The 25,687-nt window shown below is 56.0% G+C and overlaps 1 protein-coding gene across 3 annotated transcripts in view; it reads right to left on the reverse strand.

Annotated features, from left to right (window-relative positions):
- The window catches only part of MELTF (melanotransferrin), a 28,654-nt gene extending 6,372 nt beyond the window's left edge, over positions 1 to 22,282 (reverse strand). For all 3 annotated transcript variants that reach the window (XM_065539663.1, XM_045387249.2, XM_015444829.3), the window contains exons 1-13: positions 22,151 to 22,282; positions 20,314 to 20,468; positions 19,220 to 19,319; positions 16,759 to 16,941; positions 15,439 to 15,595; positions 13,871 to 13,938; positions 9,838 to 10,025; positions 8,909 to 9,089; positions 8,093 to 8,244; positions 2,742 to 2,838; positions 1,671 to 1,865; positions 853 to 1,009; positions 701 to 768 (exon numbers count right to left, since the gene is read on the reverse strand). In XM_065539663.1, the coding sequence (XP_065395735.1) occupies positions 701 to 768; positions 853 to 1,009; positions 1,671 to 1,865; positions 2,742 to 2,838; positions 8,093 to 8,244; positions 8,909 to 9,089; positions 9,838 to 10,025; positions 13,871 to 13,938; positions 15,439 to 15,595; positions 16,759 to 16,941; positions 19,220 to 19,319; positions 20,314 to 20,468; positions 22,151 to 22,199 (1,750 nt within the window). In that variant the 5' untranslated portion in view covers positions 22,200 to 22,282. The remainder of the gene's footprint in view (positions 1 to 700; positions 769 to 852; positions 1,010 to 1,670; positions 1,866 to 2,741; positions 2,839 to 8,092; positions 8,245 to 8,908; positions 9,090 to 9,837; positions 10,026 to 13,870; positions 13,939 to 15,438; positions 15,596 to 16,758; positions 16,942 to 19,219; positions 19,320 to 20,313; positions 20,469 to 22,150) is intronic.
- Between the last annotated feature and the right edge of the window lie 3,405 nt (positions 22,283 to 25,687).

The following is a 25,687-nucleotide window of genomic DNA, read 5'->3' on the forward strand; positions in this document are numbered from 1 at the left end:
AGCCTGGGGTGTAGTCAGGGAATGTAGAAAGTACAAGCCTTTGGTGTTGGAGGAAAACAGCCTCTAGGCTTCAGATTCCTTCACGGAGAACAAGAAGAGGGGAAGTGACGTAAGCTGGGGAGGCGTGTGCTGATAGGACCATGCGTGTGCGGGGGTCCCGGAGCAGAGCGTCCCTGAGTTCTTTACCCCAGGTGGAGCCCAGGAAGGTGACTCCAGGAAGAAAACTGCCTGTGTGGTGTGTCAGGTGTGCCCTGCCTCGGTGTGGCTTGGGGGCTGCAGAGAGATTTCCTTGCAGGAGGCAGTGACCTGCTCAGGAACACAGACCACATACTGATTGAACTCATGACCCCATGGAGAGGCTCCCGCCACCCCACCTCACACCTTGGCACTACGTAAATACCCCCAGAAGGGGGGTCTTTCCAAACCGACTGGGACTGAGTTTCTACCGTTTCGGTGGATTAGGGATTTGAATTCCAGACCAGCGAAGACCGTCATGTATCCAGCACCCCTGGATGTGTGGTCTGAGGTCTGGTCTTACCCTGTGACCCGTGGGGCTCCCAGCTTCCCGGGGACACAGCCTTCTAGACTCAGCCTCACTGAGCCGCTGCTCGGCCCCAGCCCAACATGGTGTCTGGATGGTGCTGGGAATGGGGAACAGTCCCCCCGACCTACCTTTGGCCCTGCTCTGGCCTTCACCTACCATTTGTGTTGTCAAAGACGGTCGTGTGCCTGACGAAGGCAACGTCGCCCGCATTCTCCACCAGGCATCTGCCACACAGAGGGCAGGGCAGGCGTCGGCAGGAGGGTCCCAGCCTCTGCACACAGCCCCAGACCGCCAGGCCCCCTGAGTACCTGAAGGCGCCGCTGTTGCCATAGTACCGCTCCTGGCTGTTGCCCACACACTTGTTGCGGCCCTGCTCGTCCCCAACACACAGCGCACACAGCGAGGAAGGGTAGTTCTTGGGGTTGTTCACGGGCACGCAGCTGGCATTGAAGAACTCACTCACCGCTGGGGTGCAGGGAAGGGCAATGATGAGGGGCCAGCAGTGGAAAGCATGGCAGGGAGCTGGGCGGGCCGCTCCCCCACAGGTCTGCCCACCCACCTGACCCTACGCTGCAAGGCCGCCTGTCTGCTCTGCTCCCCTCGGCTCTGAGTGGAGTGTCTCCTGGAGGATCTCAGTAGGGGGAATGCAGAGGTTGTCTAGATACAGGAACCCCATCACCGAACACCACCACCCAGCCTTCGCGTGAACTCCCTCAGGGACAGGGAACTCACTACCTCACTATTTTGTTCCAATCAGAGCAGCTGTGCAGCTGTCTGGGAGTAGGAGCTGCCAATCCTAGTGCCCTCCGTGTGCTTGTGTCAGTGGTTAGAAAAAAAGTGCTTGTATGTTTTCTGAGTTAACAGCCAGGACAGAGGTGTCTGGCCTGTCAGCTCAAGGATCTTGCCAGTTTCCATGAATGTTGTGTGATCTAACACACGGAAAGGGCTTCATGTACCGTATATGGCAGGTGCTTCTGTCCCCAACGTGTGGAGATACCTGGGCACTTATGCAGAAGCCTGGCCACCTTCCAACAAGGGTCCCCTCCAGAACTGGCTGTGGGACTAACCCCAGAGAAGCTAACCCCAGAGAAGGCTTCCCTAGTCTGTGTTCCTAAAAGGGGGGTACCTGTGAGGACGTCGCAGTCCTTGGGCCGGATGAAGCCTCTCCGAATGAGGGCGCCCACGGGGATATCCCAGCCTGCAGGGCTGCCGAAGCCAGCGTGGCAGGAGCGCTTGCCCCGAAGCTCATCCAAGGTGAAGGCGTGGGAGCTGTCCCGCCTCACCACCGCCACCACGAAGTACGAGTTGCTGCTGTCTTCCGCTGGGGAGAGAGGGACTCATGCGAGGGGCCCCTCAGCTGAGAGCCCGGGCAAGGGCCTGTGGGGTCCTTCCTTCAAACCCACTCCTTCCTGCCTCTTTGTCTGAGCTGTGCAGGCCAAACAGTGCCCAGGCCTGAGACCGGGTGTTCCGGGAGCAGGCCCAGCAGAGGCCCTGCCTGCATCCCCTGTGAGATGCAGCCTCCTGGCTCCGCTTTCCAGCCCTGTCTTCCTCTGCCCCCAGCAGCCCTTCCCCACAGGGATTTCCTTCTTTCCTTAAACCCAGGTGGTATTTTTCTCACTTCCCGGGAGGAAAGTGGAGTCACAGCTGAGGCTGCAGAAGCATTTCCCACAGCCCAGAGATTGCTCATACCCGGGTGGAAGGGACCCAGGCCTCTGAGGTCACCAGTAAGAGGACAGAGGCCAAAGCCCCAGCCCAGGCCCCTCAGAAGGTGCAAATGAGCTGGCAGGGGGACTCCAAAGGGCCACCTTCCATGGCTGGTTAGGGCCAGAAGAGGCTGAGGAGGCCCCAGTAGTTCAAGATGGCAAACCACGCGCCTGCTCTTGTATGGCCTGGGTTGTAAACTGAGAATGATTTTTATATTTTGAAAGGGTTATTGAAAGACAGACTGTCATCTGCAAAGTCTCAAGTATTTATCCTCCAATCCTTTACAGAAAGTTTGCCAGCCCCTTAGAGACGTATGTGGAATAGTTGGGAAAACTGAGGCCTGGGGCAGGAGGGGCAGGCCTGGTGATAGACAGTCACTATCCCCAGGAGAGAGGCAGGGAGCTTGTGAAAATAGCTGAGAGGGGGACTCTTGTATATTTATAACACCTTCCCCACCTCCTGGCTGCGGCCAGGCGGCAGGCCCTGCACTCACAAGCATAGCCCTCGCCAGCTGCCGGAGCCAGGCCGTACGTCTTCCCCGCCGTGTAAATGTCCTCGCCGCTCAGGGTCACAGTGTCAATTTGCCCAGCCTGAAGGGAACAGAAGCAGCAACTGGGCCAGGGTGGACCCAGGATGGTTCTGGATGTCGGGGTCCTATGGAGGTGGCAGGGCCTGGTCTCTAGGGGTTTGTGGCCTCAGGCTTCCTTCCCCTGGGGAATCTGGGTGGGGAATAGCCCATCCTGGCAGCCTGCCCCTTCCTCTCCTTGTGAAGACGCCTGACCGGGAGGGGTGTCTGGAGGACCAAGGGGCTGAAACACCCACGCAGCACTCCTGCGTGTGGCTGCCCAGGGTCCCCTGTGTCCCTGCTCTGAGCAAAGCAAGCGCGATCCCTACCCTCATGCTTGGCATGGGCCTCCCTATGCACTGCCAGCCCCCAGACGGCCAGGCACCACCTCTCCAGCACCTGGCCAAGGGCCAGCACACCGTGTGGTATAATGCCTGTCTGTTAAATGCCTGTACAGATGGAAGAGTGGCGGATCTGAAACGACGGCAGTCTCAGGGCCTAGGGAGGAGGCTCCAGGGCTGAGGGATGGAGCTCTGCCTGCCATGGCAGCAGGAGGACCCAGCGCCTTCTTCCCAGGACCCTCCTGGGGCCTCCAGGTCACCTGTACCCACCCCACTTGTCCATTCAGAAGCCCCTTGACAGGTGGCCCCAGGACCCTGCCAAGGGGCTAACCGGCAACAAAGCCATAGTAGAGTGTGATTAACCTCAAGGGAAGGGGATGACAGTGGGGGACAGTGGGGACACCTGTGCCCCAGGAAGGTGTCCCACACCATTCCTGAAGAGGCGTGAAGTGATGGTGGTAGAATAACAGGCAGCGGCGTTGACATTTGGGGCCAGGAGGGTGCACCTCTCGGGACCCTTTTTCCACTGCCCAGACCTCCTTCTTCCCATTGCGCTGTGGGCAGGACACAGACCATGCACTGCAGCCCAGGCCCTCTGGCTTCCCTGTAACTGGCAGGGCAGGAATGGGTGTTACGGCCACACTGGATACCTCTCTGAGAACCTCAGAAGCTAGAACTGAGGGTCTTTGAGACCTTTGCTGGGGTTTTGAGGAGCCCCTGGTCTCTCCTCTTCCCGCAGGCCGCAGGGCAGCCCCCTGGCCCTCTGTGAGCCCAGATTGAGAGGAGGCTGGCACTCAGAGGGAGCTGAAACCTTCCTCCCAGCACATCTCCCTCCTCTGGGGTGCTTGGAACAATAGGGCAGCCTGCCAGGCATTGGGAAATAAAGAAATAAAGACCCTCCCCCAAGACCTTCCCTCCGTTCCAGGTTCCAGCGGAGGCTCCCCTGTTAGCGTCACACACACTTGCTCTCAGCTCTGCACAAGGACAGGCTTCCATCAGTGCCTGCGGAAGCTCCCGGAACACCCCCGCCTTGGGCCTGGGCAGTCCTTGGCCTGAGGCTGGGGTGGTCTCCACTCTCACGATCCACAGGTGTGGAGACAGCGCTGTGGCCTGGCTCAGGCAAAGTGGTGTGGGGAAGCTCACACAGCCCATCCTGGCTGGTGACCTTGGGCAAGTTACTTCCCCAGCCTCTCTCTCCCCGCTCCAGACCCAAAAGTGGGGCCGATGGTCACACCAACTGCCAGGGCTGCTGTGAGGGTCACATGAGATGATCCACACAACGACCCTCACTGTGTGGGGCGCACAGCGAGTGTCAGCTTGTGCGATGGTCACTGTCCTAGGCCTGGTCACCCTGTATTCCTGCCCGGTCTCTTTTTTGTGGCCTTCCAGTCAATGTGGTTCCCCGGCCTGGGCAGGGTTGGCACTGCTGAGGGGCCTGTGCTTGGGGACCCCCTGAACAGACCCCACCTACTTGCTCTAAAAACAGAATCTGGGGAGTGTGGACACCCAGGGGCTGACAGCCGGGGCTCTGGGCCAAGGCTGGACACCCGTGACCACAGCAGCCCTCCCGGACTGCAGAGCCTCTGGGGCCTCCTCTGCATCTGGCATCAGTCTCCAGGCAGAGAAGCGAACCGGGGCGGAGCCGAACGGGCACGAGAGGCGGGGCCAGCTGGTGTTTCTAGCTGCGGATGGTGAGCCTGTTTGTGGGGGCCAAATCCATTTAATGGGTCATGACAAGTGTCAGCAAAAAAAGGATTAGAATAGAATACATGAGAAGTAGCGGGTACTGTTTGTGTCATATCTCTGTATATAAAGGACATATATTTTTTTCATTTATATCTGAAAGAAAACTTTTTGTGCACTAGATTGTGGTCAATGTAAAATGTATTTCCAAGTGCACGGTGCTGTCAAAAATGTTGAACTTCCGGCCGGGCGCGGTGGCTCAAGCCTGTAATCCCAGCACTTTGGGAGGCCGAGACGGGCGGATCACGAGGTCAGGAGATCGAGACCATCCTGGCTAACACGGTGAAACCCCATCTCTACTAAAAAATACACACACAAAAAAAAACTAGCCGGGCGAGGTGGCGGGCGCCTGTAGTCCCAGCTACTCAGGAGGCTGAGGCAGGAGAATGGCGTGAACCTGGGAGGTGGAGCTTGCAGTGAGCTGAGATCCGGCCACTGCACTCCAGCCTGGGCGACAGAGTGAGACTCCGTCTCAAAAAAAAAAAAAAAAAAAAAAAGTTGAACTTCCCTATGAAAATACCAACGACATTCTCTACCGAATTAGAAAAAACAATCCTAAACTTTGTATGGGACCACAAGTGACCCTGAATAGCCAAAGCAATCCTAAGCAAAAAGAACAAAGATAGAGGCATAGAAACTGACATAGAGACCAATGATACAGAATAGAGAAGCCAGAAATTAACCCACAGGTCTACAGCCCGATGATTTTTGACAAAGGTTCCAAGAACACTCGTTGGGAAAAGAGTGGTCTCTTCCTCAGTGGCTGCTGCTAGGAAGGCGGAATGTCCAAGTGCAGAATGGACTGGGCCCTAAACTACCCCTCACCCTACGCAGGGGTCAACGCATCACGGATCAGGGGCCTAAATGCAGGGCTCAAGACAATAAAAGGGCTAAAGAGAATACAGGCAAAACGCTTCGGGACATTGGTCTGGGAAAAGATTTTATGAAAAGACCTCGAAAGCACAGTCAACAAAAGCAATAATAAGCAAATGGAATTATACCAAACAAAACAGTTTCTGCACAGCAGATAAAACAATCGTCAGAGTGAAATGAAGACAACCTACGGAGTGAGACAAAATATTTGCAAACTACTCATCCGAAGGAGATTAATATCCAGAATATACACGCAGCGGAAACATCTCAACAGCAGAAAATCATCCGACTTAAAAATGGGCAAATGACCAGAACAGACGTTTCTCAAAAGAAGACATACAAAATGCCAGCAGGCAGCACTAATCATCAGGGAAATGCATGCCAAAGCCACAGTGAGGTATCAGCTCACCCCAGTTAGGGTGGCTGTTATCAAAAAGATAAAAGATAACAAATGCTAGTGAGGATGCAGAATAAAGGAAACTCTTACACTGTTGGTGGGGATGGAAACCCAGAGAGTCGCTATGGAAAACAGTATGGAAGTCCCTCCACAAATGACAAATCGAACTATTTACTACCGTACGGTCCAGCAATCCCACCACTGGGAATCCGTCCAAAGGAAAAAGGAAATCAGCCTGTGGAAGGGATGCCTGCACCTCATGTTTATCGTAGCACTGGTCACAATAGCCAGGATATGGAATCAACCAGGTGTCCAACAACAGAGGATGGATAGAGAAAATGTCATCGGCATGCACTGTGGAATACTATTTAGCCATAAAAAAGAATGAAATCCTGTCACTGGCAGCAACACAGATGGAACTGGAGGACACTGTGTTATGTGAAATAAGCCAGGCACAGAAAGTTAAACACCATATGTTCCACTCATATGTGGAAGCTAAAAAAAGTTGATCTCACAGAAGTAAAAAGTAGAACAGAGGATACTAGAGACTGGGAAGGGTGGGGGAAAGGAGGAATAGGGAGAGATTTTTTTTTTTTTTTGAGACAGAGTCTCATTCTTGTCACCTAGGCTAGAGTGCAATGGCATGATCTCGGCTCACTGCAACTCCGCCTCCCGGGTCCAAGCGATTCTCCTGCCTCAGCCTCCTGAGTAGCTGGGATTACAGCTGCGTGCCACCATGCCAGGCTGGGTGGGGGAAAGGAGGAATAGGGAGAGATTTTTTTTTTTTTTTGAGACAGAGTCTCATTCTTGTCACCTAGGCTAGAGTGCAATGGCATGATCTCGGCTCACTGCAACTCCGCCTCCCGGGTCCAAGCGATTCTCCTGCCTCAGCCTCCTGAGTAGCTGGGATTACAGCTGTGTGCCACCATGCCAGGCTAATTTTTTTGTACTTTTAGTGGAAACGAGGTTTCACCATGTTGGCCAGGATGGTCTTGAACTCCTGATCTCAAGTGATCCACCCGCCTCGGCCTCCCAAAGTACTGGGATTACAGGTGTGAGCCAACACGCCCAGGAGAGATTTGTTAAAGGATACAAAATAAGAGAGAGGAGGAATAAGCTCCAGTGTTCTATAGACTGTAGGATAACTAGAGTTAACAATAATACATAGTTTCAAACAGGTAGGAAGATACTGCATGTTCTCCACACAGAGAAATGAGCAATGTTTGAGATGACAGTATGCTAATTATTATTCTGCTCCGATCACCATGTATTCTGTGTATCGGAACATCACCATGTATCTTATGAATATGCACAATTACTATTTGTCTATTTATAAAAATTAGGAAAAAAGAAAAAAAAGGTTGAACAATGATTCACGCCCACTCTCTATTGCACAAGGGAAGGCTGAGATTCAGAAAGGGGAAGGGGCTCGCCCCAGGCTACAGGGCGTCAGCGCCCAGCTGGGCCAGTGCTCCTTTTGCTGCTGGTGCCCCCGGTCAGTGAGGAGCTCGCAGGCTCTCCAGGGGACTCACTCCTATCTGCCTATCCCCTGGGGTGGGTGCTGGTCCCTGCGGTCCCTCCTCCCCGCCTGTCTCTGTCCCCTGGGGTGGGTGCTGGTCCCTGTAGTCGCTCCTCTCCACCTGTCTCTGTCCCCTGGGGTGGGTGCTGGTCCCTGTAGTCGCTCCTCTCCACCTGTCTCTGTCCCCTGGGGTGGGTGCTGGTCCCTGCAGTTGCTCCGCGCCCCCGTCTTTGTCCCCTGGGGTGGGTGCTGGTCCCTGTGGTCGCTCCTCCCGCCTGTCTCTGTGGCCTTGTTGCAGTAGACACTCTTCTCTTCCCCAGGCAGCAGGGGGAGTGGGTAGTAAGAACCGCCCAGGCACTGCCACTACCTGCCCACCTGGCCCACGCGGCACCTGCGCGACCCCCACCTGGATCTGCTCCATGCAGTGCTGGGGGGACTTGGCTGACACGCACTGGATCTCTGGCTTGAGCTGCTGCCGGCCGAAGGCCACGGCCATGTCTCCACACTTCTGGATCTCAGGAGTGGAGAGCACACACCAGCGCAGGTAGGGGGGCAGCCCTGGGGTGGGGCAAGCAAGCGGTCACTGCCAGGCCGGTACTGCCATGGAAGAGCTTGGAGTCAGACCCAAGGGAAATTCTGGGCCTTTCTCCGGTGTGGCTGGGATAAGTTATTTAACCATCGGATCCCACTTCCTCATACAGAAAAGGGGCAGCTGTGAGGTTTGAGGAAGACCACGGCTGTCGTGTATCTAACTCAGTGTGTGGTACCCACTTCCCTGGCTGTAGGTGGAAGATATATGGGGCTGGAGGGCTAAAGGCAAGAAGTTCGCTTGTAGACTACTGCACCAGTCCAGGCAAAAGACAGTGCCTGAGCCAGGGCTGTAGCCATGGGATAGAGGCGGGGAGTAGGAGCGAGAGGCTGTAGAAGAACTGACAGGACGCCATGGCCACGGATGGAGGGGTGAGGAGACCCTTCCCAAGGCAGATTCTGAGGGCCTGGATCCTACTCCGCTGCGGCCAGGTGGGGCTTCCGAGGCACGACAGGCGGTGCAGCTGAAGAGGGGCTTCCTCCCCAAAGCCCCAGAGGCAGAGGACAGAAATGACAGGTTCCTACAGAGGCCTCCCTGGTGAGCATCTTCCCCCAGCCGCTTTCCCAGAGAGCCTTGCCATGCCCGAGGTCGAGCTGGGCTGGAGCTGGCAGCAGTCGGGACGGGTGGACTTACGGTTGGGATCACAGAGCAGACCCTTCATGGCGTGCAGGTACTCCTGGCCCAGCCACGCCTCGTAGGTCTGCGTGGCGATGGGCACAAGCTCCGAGGTGGAGTCTTTGAAGAGCAGATCCTTCTGGCCATAGGCCTCAGAGCTGAACATCTGGAAGCTGCTGCCCTCGTGGCTGAACAGACGCTGTGTGTCAAGAGGGGGTGGTACAGGGTGTTGAGGGTCCTGACAGGCCACATCCTTTCCTCCCACTTCGGGCCCTACCTCCTTCTTCCCTGACCTCAGACCAGGCGCCCACTGTGAGGGCCAGGCGAGGCCTCCCTCTTCTGCGGTGCCTCCCCTGATCCGCTGTCTCCTTCCCCTGGGCCCTGCCAGTTCTGGGTCTGCTCTGAGTCCATTTGGCCTCATCACACTCAGCTGTTTGGACACATGACTGTGGCCAGGGGTGGGACGGCCCTGAGGACACGCCGTGGGGCTGGCAGTGGCAGCCTGGATGGGACAAAACTAACTGAGCCTGGGGCGCCAGTGGTCAGAAGTATATCGCTGTCAAAAGCAGCGGTTTGGGCCAAACCTTATTCGCCACATGTAATTCATGGTGAATGGTGAATGCTTTGAAAGGCTCTGGTTTTGTCACTTCGTTTATTTGCTCATATGTTTTGATTTTAGCTCTCAGAGACACAAGTATCAGGAGCTTCTTCTGAGGGTGCCTGGGTCCCTGGGTCCCCCTCCTCTGGGTCCCCCTCCCCTGGCCAGCCCTCCTCCTGGGCAGCCAGCACAGCCGGCTGGTTCCTCACTCTGACCTGGCCCAATGCTGGGGTCCATCCCAAGGACAGTCTCTGGGTCCTGCCCCTCTTGATCCCACCCTGCTGAGCGACCACAAGGCCCAGCACCATCCAGGACGCTGTGCAGGGAGGTTGGGGGACTCTGAGCCCACCTGGCCTTCGTTGAGCAGCCGGAAGATGAGGCCCCCATCTGTGTCGGCCCGGACCACCACGGCGTGAGCAGGCACCCGGGCCAGATGGCACTGCCTCCACTCGGTGACGTCAGCCCGGCTGCCATCCCGGCACAGCAGCTCGAAGTCCTGTGACAGCAGGGCCTGGCCCCAGGAGGGAAGCGTCTTCCCTGGGAAGAAGGAAGCCTGGGCTGACCCAGCTATGACAGGGGTTGGGGCGGGTGGCAAGGAAGGCCCAGAAGAGGGATTCTGGGGGGTGGCTGGGTGTCATGGACGTGAGAACCCAGCATTCAGAAGGTGGCAGAGCTTGGTGGCTGCACCCAACTCCAAGTACCTACACAGACTCTATCTCGTTACTCTCATTTTCTAGCTCTCACCAACTTCTGTTGCTAAAGTGGATTGGAGGCATCTGACAGTAATACAATACTTATAAATAACTATTCAAGATAAAAAGAGCAAGAAAATGGCCAGGCGCAGCGGCTCAAGCCTGTAATCCCAGCACTTTGGGAGGCCGAGGCGGGTGGATCACGAGGTCAGGAGATGGAGACCATCCTGGCTAACAGGGTGAAACCCCGTCTCTACTAAAAACTACAAAAAAACTAGCCGGGCGAGGTGGCGGGCGCCTGTGGTCCCAGCTACTCGGGAGGCTGAGGCAGGAGAATGGTGTGAACCCGGGAGGCGGAGCTTGCAGTGAGCTGAGATCCGGCCACTCACTCCAGCCTGGGCGACAGAGCGAGACTCCGTCTCAAAAAAAAAAAAAAAAAAAAAAAAAAAAAAAAAAAAAAAGAGCAAGAAAATAAGAACAGTTTTGGGTGAGAGAGATAAATGTACTAAGAGTCTAGGATGAGCTTGCGGCTGCCATGAGGCACTACGTTTGGCTCTGAGCAGGGGGAGGGGTCAGGGCTCCAGGAGCAGGGACCAAGGTGGGAACAAACCCGGACGGAATCTGCCCACGCGGGCTAGAGAGGGAAGGGGAACTCCGCAACTCCAGCTATTCACGTTGGGATGGGTTTCTTTCAAGTCCTTTTTCCTGTTTTACTCCCTGTCTTTTGATCCCCCCACCTTTTTTTTTTTTGAGACAGAGTCTCGCTCTGTCGCCCAGGCTGGAGTGAGTGGTGTGATCTCGGCTCACTGCAAGCTCTGCCTGCTGGGTTCAAGTGATTCTTCTGCCTCAGCCTCCCGAGTAGCTGGGACCACAGGCGCCGCCACCACGCCCGGCTAATTTTTGCATTTTTAGTAGAGACGGGGTTTCACCATGTTGGCCAGGCTGGTCTCAAACTCCTGACCTCGTGATCCGCCAGCCTCGGCCTCCCAAAGTGCTGGGATTACAGGTGTGAGCCACCGTGCCCAGCCCCCTTTTGACCACTTTTAACCTGGCTAAGGACATAGTTGACAGGCAATTTTGCATCCTACTTGGCAAAGTATTTTTCCACAGTATTGGAAACTTTCCATAAATTCATTTGTTTCTCAATAGAAAAGAAAATTTGCAAGAGTAACTATTAACACCAACTAGGGATACTGAGAAGATGAATATTAAGGACTATAATTAAACCACAGATGGTCCCACAGAACAATATTTTTATGACTTTAAGACAAGGAGGGAAAAAACCTCTACAAGGAAATAGGAAGAGAAAAGATAATTTGTATGGTCACGAAAGTTTTCATTGCAAAGCTATTTTAAAACAAAACCAAAAAACCCACACCAGAGTAACAGTTTGGAAAACTCCATAAAGGTCATTTTTAATGGCCACATGGTACTTGACAGCACTCTTAATGACTCAGTGCAGTTCTCCCCCCTCCACTTCCCAACTTTTCTCTGTTTTTAGGCTGCTGCAAAGCCTTTGGTTAGAGCTCTGGGGCATCCTTTGCCTTCCCACAGACAAATGCATCATTCAGGTACTTCCATCAGCCACTTCCACTTCTCAAAGCCAAGAACAATGAAAGTCCTGTCACTTCCCTGCTCTAGACATTTATGCCACTTGTACCCTTTTGCTCTTACCAATCTTTTTGTATCAAGTCACTTTAAAAAATTACTGCCTTAGATTGCCTTAGATTACCGTCAAAACTTTGAAAAAGCTGCCAGGTGCATGCCTGTAATCCCAGCTACTCAGGAGGCTGGGATGCGAGGATCAATTGAGGCTGGGGGTTTGAGACCAGCCTGAGCAACATGGTGAGACCCCATCTCAAAAACAAAAAAAACAAAAAAAACAAAAAACCCAAGTCTGAAAAAGCTGATTTTTAACCCAACATATCCCTGCTCTTTGCCCATTTTCCAAATTCTCCTTTGTCGAACTCGTCTTGGGGCCTGCGAACAGGAGCCCCTTTCCAGGCTTGCCCAGCACGAGAGCGCATCATCCTACACGCTTCCTCGTGTGCAGGCCACTTGTTTTCCTCCTTCTCGGATCTGGTCCATGTTTGCCTTCATGATGGACTTTCTGATTTAAAAGGCAACGATTGATAACAGTACAGAATGATAATGACTTAAAAAAAACCCCAATCATCAGATGTCCTGGGAGAGGCCAAACTGCAGACAGAACAGTGTGTTTGCTCCTTGCTGGCAGGTGCAGGGGGATAACCAGCAGGGCCTGAGGAACTCCTGGGCTGAAGCATCTGCCCCATCCAGATCTCGATTCTGGTGGTGGTTATACAACTGTATGGATTTGGCAAAACTCATAGAACTATACTTCAAAAAGAACAAATTTTGCTGCATGTAAATTTTATCTCAATTTAAAAAAAGAAACAATCTTCAGGCAAATCTAAATTGAGGGACATTCTATAAAATAACTGGCCTGATGCTTCAAAATGCCAATGTCATAAAAAACAAAGACTGAGAAACTGTTCCAAGATAAAGGAAACTAAAGAGATCTAACAACTAAACCCCAAACGTGGTAAAAGATTCAGTCCTGGTCTGAAAAAAATGGGTATGAAGGACAGAATTGGGACGGTGAGTGAATCTGCAATATTGATTATAGATTGGATAACAGGATTGGATCAAAGTTGCATTTCCTGATTTTGATTACTGTGGCTAGGTACACATCTCCTTGCCTTAGGAGATACATAGTAAAGTATTTAAGGGGTATGACATAGGCAAATATACTCTCAAATGGGTCAGAACACACACACACACAAATCAAATGTGGAAAAATGCTAAACAGTTAGAATTTGGGTGAAGAAGAGAAGGCAGCTCTTTGAGTTATTCTTGTAACTTTTCCAAAGCTCAGTTCTTTCAAGATTAAAAAACTTAAGTGACATGATGGCTTAATATATAACATCAATCTTTTTTTGTTTTTTATTTTTTTAGACAGAGTCTCGCTCTGTCACCAGGCTGGAGTGCAATGGCACGATCTCAACACACTGCAAGCTCTGCCTTCCGGGTTCAAGCAATTCCCCTGCCTCAGCCTCCCGAGTAGCTGGGATTACAAGCAACCACCACCATGCCCAGCTAGTTTTTTGTATTTTAGTAGAGACAGGATTTCGCCATGTTGGCCAGGATGGTCTTGATCTCCTGACCTCGTGATCTACCCACCTCGGCCTCCCAAAGTGCTGGGATTACAGACATGAGCCAGCGTGCCCCACCTCAACACCAACCTATATTTTAAACCTACCTAGGGATGAGGGACAGATTCTCCAGGCAAGAGGAGAAAAATGCCAGGAAGGGCTGGTAGGTGAGATCCAGTGGAGAGGTTTGCAAATTCTTTAAAAAATCAGACCCCCATCTTCAGGTGGAACCAGAACCCAATGCCATATTCAGATCAGAGCAGAGCAGAGCTGCTCGCTGGCCCCCTTCTCCTGCCCTGTGAGCAGTGGGCACTCCCCCGGTGACACCTGCCTCTGCTCTTTTGCAGCTGGGAGTGCTGAGGCTCAGAGACTATGGGACTTATCCAAGATCACCCAGAGACTCAGAGCAGCACTGAACTAGGGTGTTTGATCCCAACTCTGCCATCTAGGTGCCCTGCCCCAGGCCGGCCTGGCCTGGCACGCTGCTTTTCTGGGCCCGTGCCCCGCCCCCACTCACCATCCGTGTTCTCCAGTACCGTGCTGTGCTTCACAAAGGCCACGTCCCCTGCCCCTTCCGCCAGGCACCTGTGGAGAAGCTGTGGGTCTGGATGGGCTGAGCCCCTGGCCCCTGCCCATCTTCCACCTCTGGAGGCCTGGCTCGGGCTGTAGGGGTGGCCATGATCGGCATGGGCTTTCCAGTCATGTGGTCTGGGTTCCAGCTCCCTGGCTGGTTGTCTGTGTAGCTTTGCGGCTTTGCTGAGTTGTGGCCCCTTCCTAGTCCCTATCACCTGTAAAGCGGGGGTGGGAAAGCAGCTCCATCGGGCTGCTCTGAGGATGAGAGGCTCTTTATAACCCAGTACAGACCCTCTCCAGCCTGGCTCAGGCCTGTAGGGAGCAGGCACTCCCAGGGCAGCTGCTGTTATAATACCAGCAACCTTGACTCTCAGGGTGTTGGTTTTGGTTATTTTGTTTTTAGAGATAAGGTCTCGCCGTGTCGCCCAGGCTGGGGTGCACTGGCACAATCATAGCTCATGGCAGCTTTGACCTCTTGGGCTCAAGTGATCATCCTGCCTCTGCTTCCAAAGTAGCTGGGAGGACAGGTGTGTGCCACCATGTTGGGCTAATTTTCAGGGTGTTTTGAAAAGCATTCTACCCTGAGGCAGGGGATTGGACTAGAAGGCCTTTTCATGCCATGCCGCAGGATCCTGAGTGTGAGGGACCATTGACTCGTACATGTTCTGTTGATGTCACTGCCTCGTGTTGGAGGCAGGTGAGACCTGCTGGGCAAAGAGGCTGCTTAGGTCCCCACAGGCAGAAAACACGCAGGGATTAGAGCAGGTCGGGGAGGACGACATCAGGAGAGGGCTCTGAGGCTCCAGGAGAGTCAGAGAGAATGCGTGCGTGGCCAAGGACGCGGGGCAGGGGAGGGGCAAGGCTCTGCCGCTCAGAGGGGCTGAGTACTGTTTCCTCTCTCTATGCCAAAAACTGCATCCACTCAGATCACATCTGGAGCGTGGGACACCAGCAGGCTTCCCCGCTCCAGGTGGAAACGTGAGGCAGCTAGAGGAGCCCCAGAAGCTTCCTTCCAGTCCTGCTCAGCACGTTTCCTCCTCTGCAGGCAGACGGAATTGGACCACGAACTGTTAGAGACTCTCTTGTATCCACGGAAGGATTACCCAAGGTGCCAGCCCCAACCAGCAGCAGAGACAGGCCGGCCCCAAGTGTCAAGCCACAGTCCCCCAACCCCCTGTCCCTGCTGGTCTGAGAACGGGGACATGGGAGTGGTCAAAAGGCTGTTTTTTCCATTTTCTTCTCTCCGAGCCCTCACCTCACTAAATATACCAAACATGTTGATTTTATGAGCAAATCCAGTTTGGCATATTCCGGTTGGATGTTTTTAAACTAACCAGGGCACAGAACTATATAAAGCGCGCTTTGATGAGAGGCAGCCAACACCGCCACTTCCCCTCCACGGCCTCTCTGGGCAAAGGTGCTTTTCCCCAGCATCCGTGGCCGTAGCGCCTCCGCCCGCCCGCACGACTCAGCTCCTCCCCGCCCGGCCCTCCCCACCCCCGCTCCGCTCACCGGAAGGCCCCGCTGTAGTCGTAGTATCTCTCCAGGGGGCTCTTGTCACACACCCCTTCCCCAGAGCTGTCACCCCTGCAGAGGCGACAGAGGGACTCAGAGTAACGGGTCTCTCCTGCCCCTGGGACGCAGCTGCCCCCAAAATAGTCGCTGACAGCTGTGGGAAGGAGGCAGAGAGGTCACTCAGAACTTTCTTCAGAGCCAAGTTAAAACCCCAGGGTCAGCGGGGGGCCGGGCCCTGCAGGGTCTCATCTGGACTCTGCTGAGAACGGTTCCACCTTCCAGCTTCAGTCTGAGTAAAACTGGGGAGCCGGACCCCGGACCCGATCCGTGACCCCAAACCGGGTCCCCCAAGGGAGCAGTGAGCACTGGGGAGCGACTGTCATTTAAAAGTGGTTTCGGGGGAACTACAAGTTTCCTCCTAAACGACCACACGGGATAACTAAGCATCAACTAGATGCTCTTCTCATCGTGGCTTTCATTTCCAACTCAGCGAGGTGTGACTGACGACAGAGGGGAAATAAAGACAGACACTTCTCACAGCACAGGGAGGGAGGCAAACGCCCGGCGGCTGGCCTCGTGGGGGACGAGGTCAGGGTCTGCTGCCCTGCATGGTTCTTCAGGCCCGGCCGGCACCAAAACTCACAAATATTTATCCTGTGCCACACGAGAAGGCCCTGCTGCCGGCACCCAAGCCCATCGGGCCACACTCATCACCAGCCAGACTGAGCTTTTCCAGAGTAAGCCCTCTTCCTAGTCTTCTTTTTGTGACCTCCCAGAGGATAGGTGTGTAATAAATATGCCAAGTTCCTGGCGAACCACCCACGCCTGGCCACCAGCTGGGAGGGTGCGGCTTCCAGGCTCTCGTGGGTTTACACGGCTGGTTGGGCTGATGAGCCACTTGGGGGCTTTCTGGGTGCAAGTCAACACCTTGTTTGGGTCCTGAAAAAACAGCATTTCTGGTCCTGTAAAGCTGAGGACACATTTCTAGACAGCGTGGGAAGCACTCCTGGGGGATTCACTGCCTCCCACTCATGGGCTGGGCCTGGGCCTGACCGTCATGTGGGGCGCCGTGAGGGGTGAGCAAGAATGGTGCCCACAGGGGCCAAGCAAGCAGGAAGTCACGTGGCGGCACGCAGGGCCGGCGGCAGAGTGGACGGTGCGGGGAGGCGGAGGAGGTTGCTACGCCTTCCAGGGATGAAGAATGGCGGTGAGGCTGGAGGGAGGCTGCCCAGTGAAGCGACAAGCATGGAAAGGAAAGCATCCCAAGGAAAGGAGTGGGAGGCCTGGGGACCCTCCTGCCCAGCCCAAAGCCCTTACCTTTGAGTACATCGCAGCCCATCACCGAGAGGCGGCCGCTCTCCACCAGGTAGCCCACGGGCACGTTCCAGCCCACTGTGCGATTGATGCCCGTGTGGCAGGACTTCACGCCTTTCAGGGTGTTGATGGTCACTTGGGAGCTCCTCTTGACCACAGCCACGGCGTAATAGGAGGTGCCAACCTCTAGGAGGGGAGGGGAGCGGGTGAGGGCAGCAGGGAGAGGCCTCAAGGGAGGCTGCACCAGCACCCTGCCGAGGCCGGCTGTGGGAGAGGTGTGTGCACGGAGCATGGCTGTACATCATGGATGTGTGCATAGCATTCTCGTTACCAAGACAGCAAGTGGGCTTAATCCACATGTACTACGAGACCCTGCCCTCTAGCCTCTTGAGGTAGATACGATCCTGAGATACTGATGTATTCACTGAGTTCCCCCTCTTCCTAAGCAGCTGGTGCTTAGCTGGTTCACATTTGCTCACATCAGGGGAGTTATTTAGCTGGACAGAAAGCAGAAGAAGCCAGCAAGTCCTTGCTTTCCAAAAGCCTAGGCCCCTAGGAGAACTTGGAGGGTTTGAGGGAACGGTATCAGGGCCATGGGAAGAAGGGTGGCTAGGACGAGCAGGGGAGCAGGCGAGAGGCTTCCCCAGATGAGGAGAGGCGATTTCCTGGTGCTGAGGGGGTTGGAGGAGAGTGAGACGAGGCAGAGACAGAGAGACAGAGACACCTAGCAACGTGGTCCCAAGTCACTCACGACCCTCAAGGCTGCAGGGTGCGTGTGGTGGGCCAGGGCTCTGCAGCCTTGTGAAATGTTCCCCTGCGCCAAGGTGGCTCCAAGGGGCAGTTCAGGCAAAACACAGACGACGCAGCTATGGGAACTGATGACCAGAGGGTCTCCCACTGCACGAGCGCACACACACAGGCATACACGCACGCACAAACTGCCGGGTGGTGTGGGAGGCCATATCAGAACGAAGTTGGGTTCTAGAACATCAAGTCAGTGTTCCTTCTTGCCCACCAGGGTCTGCCCCCACCAACCTAAGTAGCTTCATCTGGTGCCATCCTCTGACTCACCCACCTTGTTTCTTTCCCATTCCCTGGACCGCCTGAGATCGTTGCGGGGCTCAGCTTGCCCGTCGCCTCCGCAGAGCACCGTCCTGCCTGCTCTATTTCAGTGGGTTTCTCCGCAACCCTCGTTTGCTCTGTCCTGCCCTTTCCTTTTCCTCACGGCACCCCCACACGTGTCACTGTAGAGTTGTGTGTGTTTGTTCCTTTTCCTCACAGCACCCCCACACGTGTCACTGTAGAGTTGTGTGTGTTTGTTCCTTTTCCTCACAGCACCCCCACACGTGTCACTGTAGAGTTGTGTGTGTTTACTCTGCTCTGTGAGAGCAGCAAGGTCTCTTTGTTTACGGCTCCATGCTCAGACCAGCGGGTGGCAGGTGCTTAGCAGAGGTATGGAGTTAATTAAAGAGGAAGAGGTGCGGGGCCTGGGAGCAGAGCTAGTTCTGGCTGATGGGTGTGCAGGGTTGGACTGTGCTGTGTGTCATTGGATGGTCATTAATTCAACAAGGAACCGGCCAGTGCTGTCTCCAAGCGAGACGCTGTGTGGAGTTCCAGAGGATAGACGCAGGGGAAGACTGGACCCTCCTCTGGGGACTAACGAGACTGAGCAGGCAGAGGCTTGCAGAGGCCGTGGGGGTGCAGGCAAGAGGCCCCGCTCCAGGGAGGGAGGGGCTCAGGGAGCACCTTGGAGGAGGTGACAGTTGCGCTGGACTGTGATGGAGGCCAGGCGCCGGCCAAGCAGAGGTGATGGGGGAGACGCAGGAGCAGGCTGAGCTGGAGGCAGGTCCCGTGTGTGATGCGGGCACTGGGCAAAGGAACTCACGCTTTCCAGCACGTACCACATCAGGTGGACACACGGCCTGGCTCATTTAGTCTGGGTGACAGTGCAGGTGTTACTATCCCCATTTTACAGTCCGGGAAGTGGCGGTTGGCCAAGGTCACAGAAGTCATGGGAAGGGGAAGCGCTGGGTCTGTTGAGCTGTGCGGCTGCCAGGCAGCACCTCCCTACCCAGAGCCAAGCTTCTGACAGGGAGGCCCTGAGTGTGCAGGTGGCTCGGCATGAAGGACACCTTGCTCACCCCAGGCAGTTACACACACAGCACCACGCCCGGCACCGCACCAGGCCCGGCACAGCACCACGCCCGGGGCAGCCCGCAGTAAGAACTGAGTGGGCACAGGCTAGGGGGCTGCAGGGCTCCCTGTGGGGAAGAGCAGACTTGGGGCAGCTCTCTGTGTCCGGAGCTCTCGCCCCTGGGGAATTTCAGAGAGACTTAGGGCGTTCGTCTGGCTGGGACTCCAGGACTGCTCTGTGGACAGGGCTGATGGTCAGCTCAGGCCAGGCCCAGCAAGGGCAGCCTGGGGAGCACAGCCCATCCTCTCTCCTCCCACTGCACCCTCCTACCTTGATCGTACACTTCGCCCACCACGGGCTTCAGGCCATGCTCCTTTCCCGCCTCATAGATGGCTCCTCCATCCAGAGTGATGGCGTCAGCCTCCTGGGCCTGCAAGGAAACGTGGCTCAGCCAAGCCTGGCCCAGCCGGCCTGTTCAGCAAAGAACCTGGGACACCAACCAGATGGCCTGGGGCCCCACCCCAAGGCCCGGAGGGCTGTGCTGTTCTTATCTGGCCCTGGAGCCCAACCAGAGCTCAGGGCTCTCCCCCTTTCCCAGGCCAAGGATTCACCTTGTTTTCCTAATAATGTTATTTAAAAAAATACTAATCATTAGTTTTGCAGGACTCAGATATCCTAGTAAAATAATCAGATAGTAGAAAATGGCAGGCAGTGAAAAGTGTCTCCCTCGCTTTCTGTCCCTCCACCCTGCGCCTCTACGGCCACCCTAGGTTTTCCAGCTTTTTTTCTCTAAGACGGTCTGTGCTTGCGGTTTCTGCCCTCACATGGAGCCTGACCCACAGCCTTGGCCCCACTGTGGGCCTATGATTGGATGAGGTCTTGGGGGCATACTGGGGGCAGAGCTGGAATGAAAAGCCAGCTCTCTCTGCGCCCACCCGGGGGGTGGGACGCCACTCCCTCATGGTGCCTCTGAGGACTGTCAGTGTCATTCAGCCGGTCTCAGCAGACCTGCCTTCCTACCCCATACTCAGCCACCTGGGAGTCCAGCCCCCGCTCCTCCTTCCCAGAAACCACACAAGCCCCATTCTGGAAAGCCCCATGGCAAAATGAGCAAGCAGCCACCTGCGGCCACTGAGGGGTCACCACCCTCTGGGCCTCCTGGCAGGGGCCTTGTGGAAGGGAAGCCTCTCAGACGCCTTTCCTTGCTGGCGCCCCTCTGAGCAGCGGGTCCTCCTGAGGCTCCCACCTCCTGGCCTGGGCCCCGCGGCAGGCGAGTTGGCCTCATTGCCGGGGAGACTCGGGAGATCCTATCGGCTGGGCCCGGCAGGGCAGGGTCGGCTCCTTTCCGGCTGAATGAGGCTATTGTGTGCTCCCTCCTGAGTCAGAGCCCTGTTTTCCGGCAGGGCGGAACGGAGAGGACTCACCGCGATGAGCTGGATGCAGTGGTCAGGCGAGGTGCCCTGGACGCAGAGGAGGGAGGGCTGGATGCCCGCTTCCCGGAAGGCCGTGCTCATGTTGCTGCACTTCTGCTGCTCCGGGTCTGAGGTGACGCACCACCGCACCTCCATGCCACCGAGCACTGCGGGCAGGGAACTGTGAGGCCCAGCTCCCCCACCAAGCCCAGTCCCGGCCCACCATGGAGGGGGGCTCCAGCAGTTCTGTGTGAGCCCATCCGCCTGGAGAGCCAGTCCTCTACGGCCGCCCTGCCCTCCCACAGGCACAGAGACAGGGGAAGGGCTGGTATTCCTGTGCTCAGGGCCTCTCTGACCAGGGGCACGGCTGCTGGCAAATGGAATGCCCCAGAACCCGGCCCTTTACAGAGGTGTGGGAAGGTCTACAGGTCGCTTCTCAGCTACCCCTACCTGGTGGGAGCACTGGCTAGGGAGTCTCGGCAGGCCCTGGAAGCGGAAGCTCCTTCCCTTCTCCAGGCCTCCCAAAGAGCGAGCTCGTGTGGGTTCCCTCACCCAGCAGTGTCCCTGGGCCTTTCTTATGAACTGTGACAGGAGAGTGAGGTGAGGGGGCTGTGGGGTGGACTGCCCTCCGGGAGCCCTGCACCCTCGGGGAGTGTCTGCGATTACGCTGGCTGCAAACCCACCCTCGGTGGGCACAGTGCCAGGCCCTGCCAAGGGAAGGCGGCAGGCACAGAGGGGAGACTGAGGACCCATCAGGGTGGGTTCAAGCCTCTCGGAGCCTGCTTCATCTTCCGATAAAGCAGATAAAAAGCCCCACCTTCTGTGTAGAAAGGAAACGCACACAGAGAGCCCAAGACACACAGATCCTCAGGGGACTTCTGTTTATGCCTCAGGATCTGACCGGGTCAGGGTCCCCGAGAGCTCCAGGCTAGGGCCCCAGAGGAAGGGGTGCTGGAGCCCCTTGGGGTTGAAGACTTTCAGGCCTTAGCTCCTCTGCCAATCACCCTGCCCCAGCCAAGCACTGCCAGAGGCCTGTGCTGGAGGGAAACGCATGACTCCCCTTGCAACCAGGTCACCCTCCTGTGGCAGCCCCACCAGTCCGAGGGCCGAGACTGCAGCTTCCTGCACAGCCCTCCCCTCCCCACTCCCGGCGGCGCCCTGGAAAGTCGAATTGGCCTCCCCTCCGCAGCGCTCCAAGCTCCCGGGCGGGAAACGGCAAAGTTCAGACGGCGGCTGGTCGTGGCTTCACTGTTTGCATCGATGAGTGCGTCGCCTGCGGCCACAGCGGTGCCGCGAGCTCCATCCCCGCGGCGGTGGCCGCCTGCGACCCCCGCGCGCCGCTCCCCGAGGTCCCGCCTCCCGTCCCACCATCCCGGGCCCGACTCCCTGGGGCGCCGACGCGACGGGACCCAGACTCCGCCCCCACCTCCGTCCTGCATGTGCAAGGCCCCCTCGGGCGGACCCCGCGCCCCTCCGGGTCAGTCCCTCTGAGTCTTCTCCCGCGGGGTCGGGGGAAAGAGCCGCTCTGGCCCCACAGTCGTCCTGAGTTCCCGCGCCCGTCAGGAGGGGCCGCCCTCGGGGAGCTCCTCTCCACATCCGCGGCCTCCCCGCCACGCCTCGGCCCGCGCTTTTCCCTGGAGCGCCGGACGTTTTCAAGGCCCGGCTCAAGGCCGCCTCCTCCAAGAAGCCTTCCAGACATCCCCGTCTGCGCTTCGCTGCTAGTTCCCTCCGCCGTCCTCACTCCACCCCGAGCCCCTGCGTCCCCTCCTCACTCCCCCAGAGCCGCGGGCTCAGGCACATTTCCAGGCCCAGGACCCGCCCGCCTTCGGCGCTCACGGCGGGGCCTCACCGGTGCGCAGAGCCAGGAGCAGCCACAGGGCCCGGCTCGGGCCCCGCATGGCGCCGTCGGGGCTGGCTGGGGCCGGGCTGGGGCTGGGTCCAGGTCCGAGGGAGTCAGCAGCCGCCGGGCTTCCTCCCCGCTGCCTCCTCACGCTGGCCCGAGCTCCTTAAGTGCGGCCGGGAGTTCCCGGGCAGAATCCCCGCCCTGGGGCGCAGGTCGCCCCCCGCCGGGCCCGGACCGCACACACCTGGGCTGCCCCGGCGCGCCCCCTGCTGGAGCGCGGCCTGACGCTCGGGCCCGGGCACGGCGGTTCCGGCCTCTTCGCCTGCATCCCAGGGATGCTCCCCTCCTCTTGTCCTAAAAGACTCCAAACACCACGTCTAACTGGAGAGAGAAAAGCTCAGGTGTGGAGGGAAGAAGAGGTCAGAATCCCAGGGTCGGGGCTGGAGGTAGCCGGGAGGTCGTCTCATTCCCGCAGCAGCTCCCTCCCAACGCACCTGCACAGAGATCTAGGGATACAGAGGAGCCCCCGCCCACTGCCCGGCGAGCGAACAGCTACCGGGGGCATCTCGGCCTAGCCGACGGCCTCTCCTCGGGCCTAGAGACGGGAGGTGACTCGCCCGAGTCAGGCATCCAGTCAGTGGCAGGTGAGAAGAGGACCAGAGAGGAATTGGAGGAAGCAGAAAAGGAGAAACAGGCAGAGAAGGGGAATAAGAGAGTGAAGAAGGTGAAGGAGGAAAGGGTGGGTTGACCATATTTCTAGGACAGCGGTTCTCAGTGTGGTCCCTAGGCCAGCAACGTGAGCATCACCCTGGAACTTGCTGGAAATCCAAGTTCTCAGGCCCCACCTCCGACACTGAATCGATAGCTCTGGGGCCGGGGCCCACAATCTGTTTTTATTTTGGGGCACTGCAAATGTTGAGAACCACTGTTCCGGGCAGGCAAGAGCTTCGCTCCCCATGTGGCTGGGGATGTGGGGAACGAACTGAAGACGTTGTTAGTCATCTGCCTCCATTTAGGTCTCACCTGTGTCATCAGCCCCTCGTGGGTACTCAGAAATGATGTCTGTCTCTCTGACACGGGTCAGTAAAACAGTGAGAGAGGAGAGCCCTGTGAGTCTGTCTGTCCTTGAGCTCGCTCTGTGCCCTGGGGAAGGAAGCCCTCCCTCCTCCTGTTGGGCCATGAAGCTACTGCTTGTCACACACTGGATCCGGGGAAGGACGATAGGCTGGGCGTCAGGAGACTCGAGCTCCACTTTTTAAAAACCAACGACTTACGGACCTTGGCAAGTCCATTGCCCTCTCTGGGCTTGTTCCCCGTATGTAAAAGGTAGGTCAGGACGGCCCTGGCACGCCCACTCCCCTCTCCTGTCTGCTCTGGAGAGCGCAGGCGCTGTGGAAGCCGTTTCTCCATCCCCTGCAGGTGGGTCCCTTCTTCCCAGTTCGCACAAAGGTGCCGAATGGACTAGCAGGCAGCCCTGCCAGAGGGGCTCACGGGTTGTCCTAAGAAGGTAGAATAAACAGAAGTGTTCTTAACAAGCCTCGTCCTCCTGACCATGAGGATAGAAAGGCTCATTTGGCACATTCCAGGAGCCACCAGGTTCCTGGCACCATCTTTATTGACTAAGTCCTTCCTTTGGCAAAACTCCAAGTGACACTGATAGGGAGTGAGAACGACCATAACCTAAGCAGATTGCTGAGCTCTTTCACAATGAGGCTCTTCCCTTATCTCTTGGGTGTCAGTCACCTGTGACTCATCAGTGAACTTGCTGCCTCTGGGTTCTCGGGGATTCTGCATGGGGCCCATTTGCCCAGGGTTGGCTGAACGTGTATCACGTTTGTGGAATGGGGAACTCTGCCTCAGCTTGAGCCGGGATTCTGCCATTTCTGGGGTCCAGACATACCTGAGTGTGCCAGAGAAATGGGTGTGATGTAATGAGAGTAATAAACCAGTAGTTTAAGCCACAAACAGCCTTCTGGAGGAGCAGAAGCTGAGGTTAGTTTGGTCCCCATTCTAGACTCATATTGAGGTTAGAGGGAGAGCACACAAACTAAAGGACCTTGTTTCACTAACACTTTGATAAGATTTTGGGGCCTAAGCAGTTCTGCCTGACTCCCTGGCCCTACCCCATAGTATGAAATACAAGGAGCTCTTCTCCACTCTTGCCAAAGACACAGCTCTGGCTCTCCAAGGATTCAGAGTGCCCAGAAGCATTGAGCTTGCTTGTCAGGGAATTGAGGAACAGTAGATCACATGGAGGGAATGCACTACAGGCAGCCTCAGAAAGAGGGGGCCTTTGACAGGAGGTTGAGGAGGTCCGTCAGCAGGTAGTGGCTAATAAGCCAGCAAAAGGTGAACTCCTTTACCCAAAATCTTAGGAAAAAAATATTTTTCAACAAATCATAATTTCTATTTGTTACTTCTATGGCCCACAATGTCTTTAAGAACAAACCAAATAGTTTTCATTCTGGAGAACCCTTGGGAGGCTAGTGTGCCCTGAGAAAGCTGGGGTGTGAGCACCTGTAGTAGTGTGATGTCAGAGGATGTCACGCTCTTGCTGACTCGTTTGGGTGTGAACACCTGCAGTAGTGTGATGATATCAGAGGATGTTACACTCTTGCTGACTGGTTGGGTGTGAGCACCTGCAATAGTGTGATGATATCAGAGGACGTTATGCTCTTGCTGACTGGTTGGGGTGTGAGCACCTGCAGTAGTGTGATGATATCAGAGGATGTCACGCTCTTGCTGACTGGTTGGGTGTGAGCACCTGCAGTAGTGTGATGATATCAGAGGATGTTACACTCTTGCTGACTGGTTGGGGTGTGAGCACCTGCAGTAGTGTGATGATATCAGAGGACGTTATGCTCTTGCTGACTGGTTGGGGTGTGAGCACCTGCAGTAGTGTGATATCAGAGGATGTCACGCTCTTGCTGACTGGTTGGGTGTGAGCACCTGCAGTAGTGTGATGATATCAGAGGATGTTACACTCTTGCTGACTGGTTGGGGTGTGAGCACCTGCAGTAGTGTGATGATGTCAGAGGATGTCACGCTCTTGCTGACTGGTTGGGGCGTGAGCACCTGCAGTAGTGTGATATCAGAGGATGTTACGCTCTTGCTGACTGGTTGGGTGTGAACACCTGCAGTAGTGTGATGATGTCAGAGGACGTTATGCTCTTGCTGACTGGTTGGGGTGTGAGCACCTGCAGTAGTGTGATATCAGAGGATGTCACGCTCTTGCTGACTGGTTGGGTGTGAGCACCTGCAGTAGTGTGATGATATCAGAGGATGTTACACTCTTGCTGACTGGTTGGGGTGTGAGCACCTGCAGTAGTGTGATGATGTCAGAGGATGTCACGCTCTTGCTGACTGGTTGGGGCGTGAGCACCTGCAGTAGTGTGATATCAGAGGATGTTACGCTCTTGCTGACTGGTTGGGTGTGAACACCTGCAGTAGTGTGATGATGTCAGAGGATGTTATGCTCTTGCTGACTGGTTTGGATGTGAGCACCTGCAGTAGTGTGATGATGTCAGAGGATGTTATGCTCTT

This window comes from Macaca fascicularis, chromosome 2, assembly GCF_037993035.2.
Source record: "Macaca fascicularis isolate 582-1 chromosome 2, T2T-MFA8v1.1".
NCBI lineage: Eukaryota > Metazoa > Chordata > Mammalia > Primates > Cercopithecidae > Macaca > Macaca fascicularis.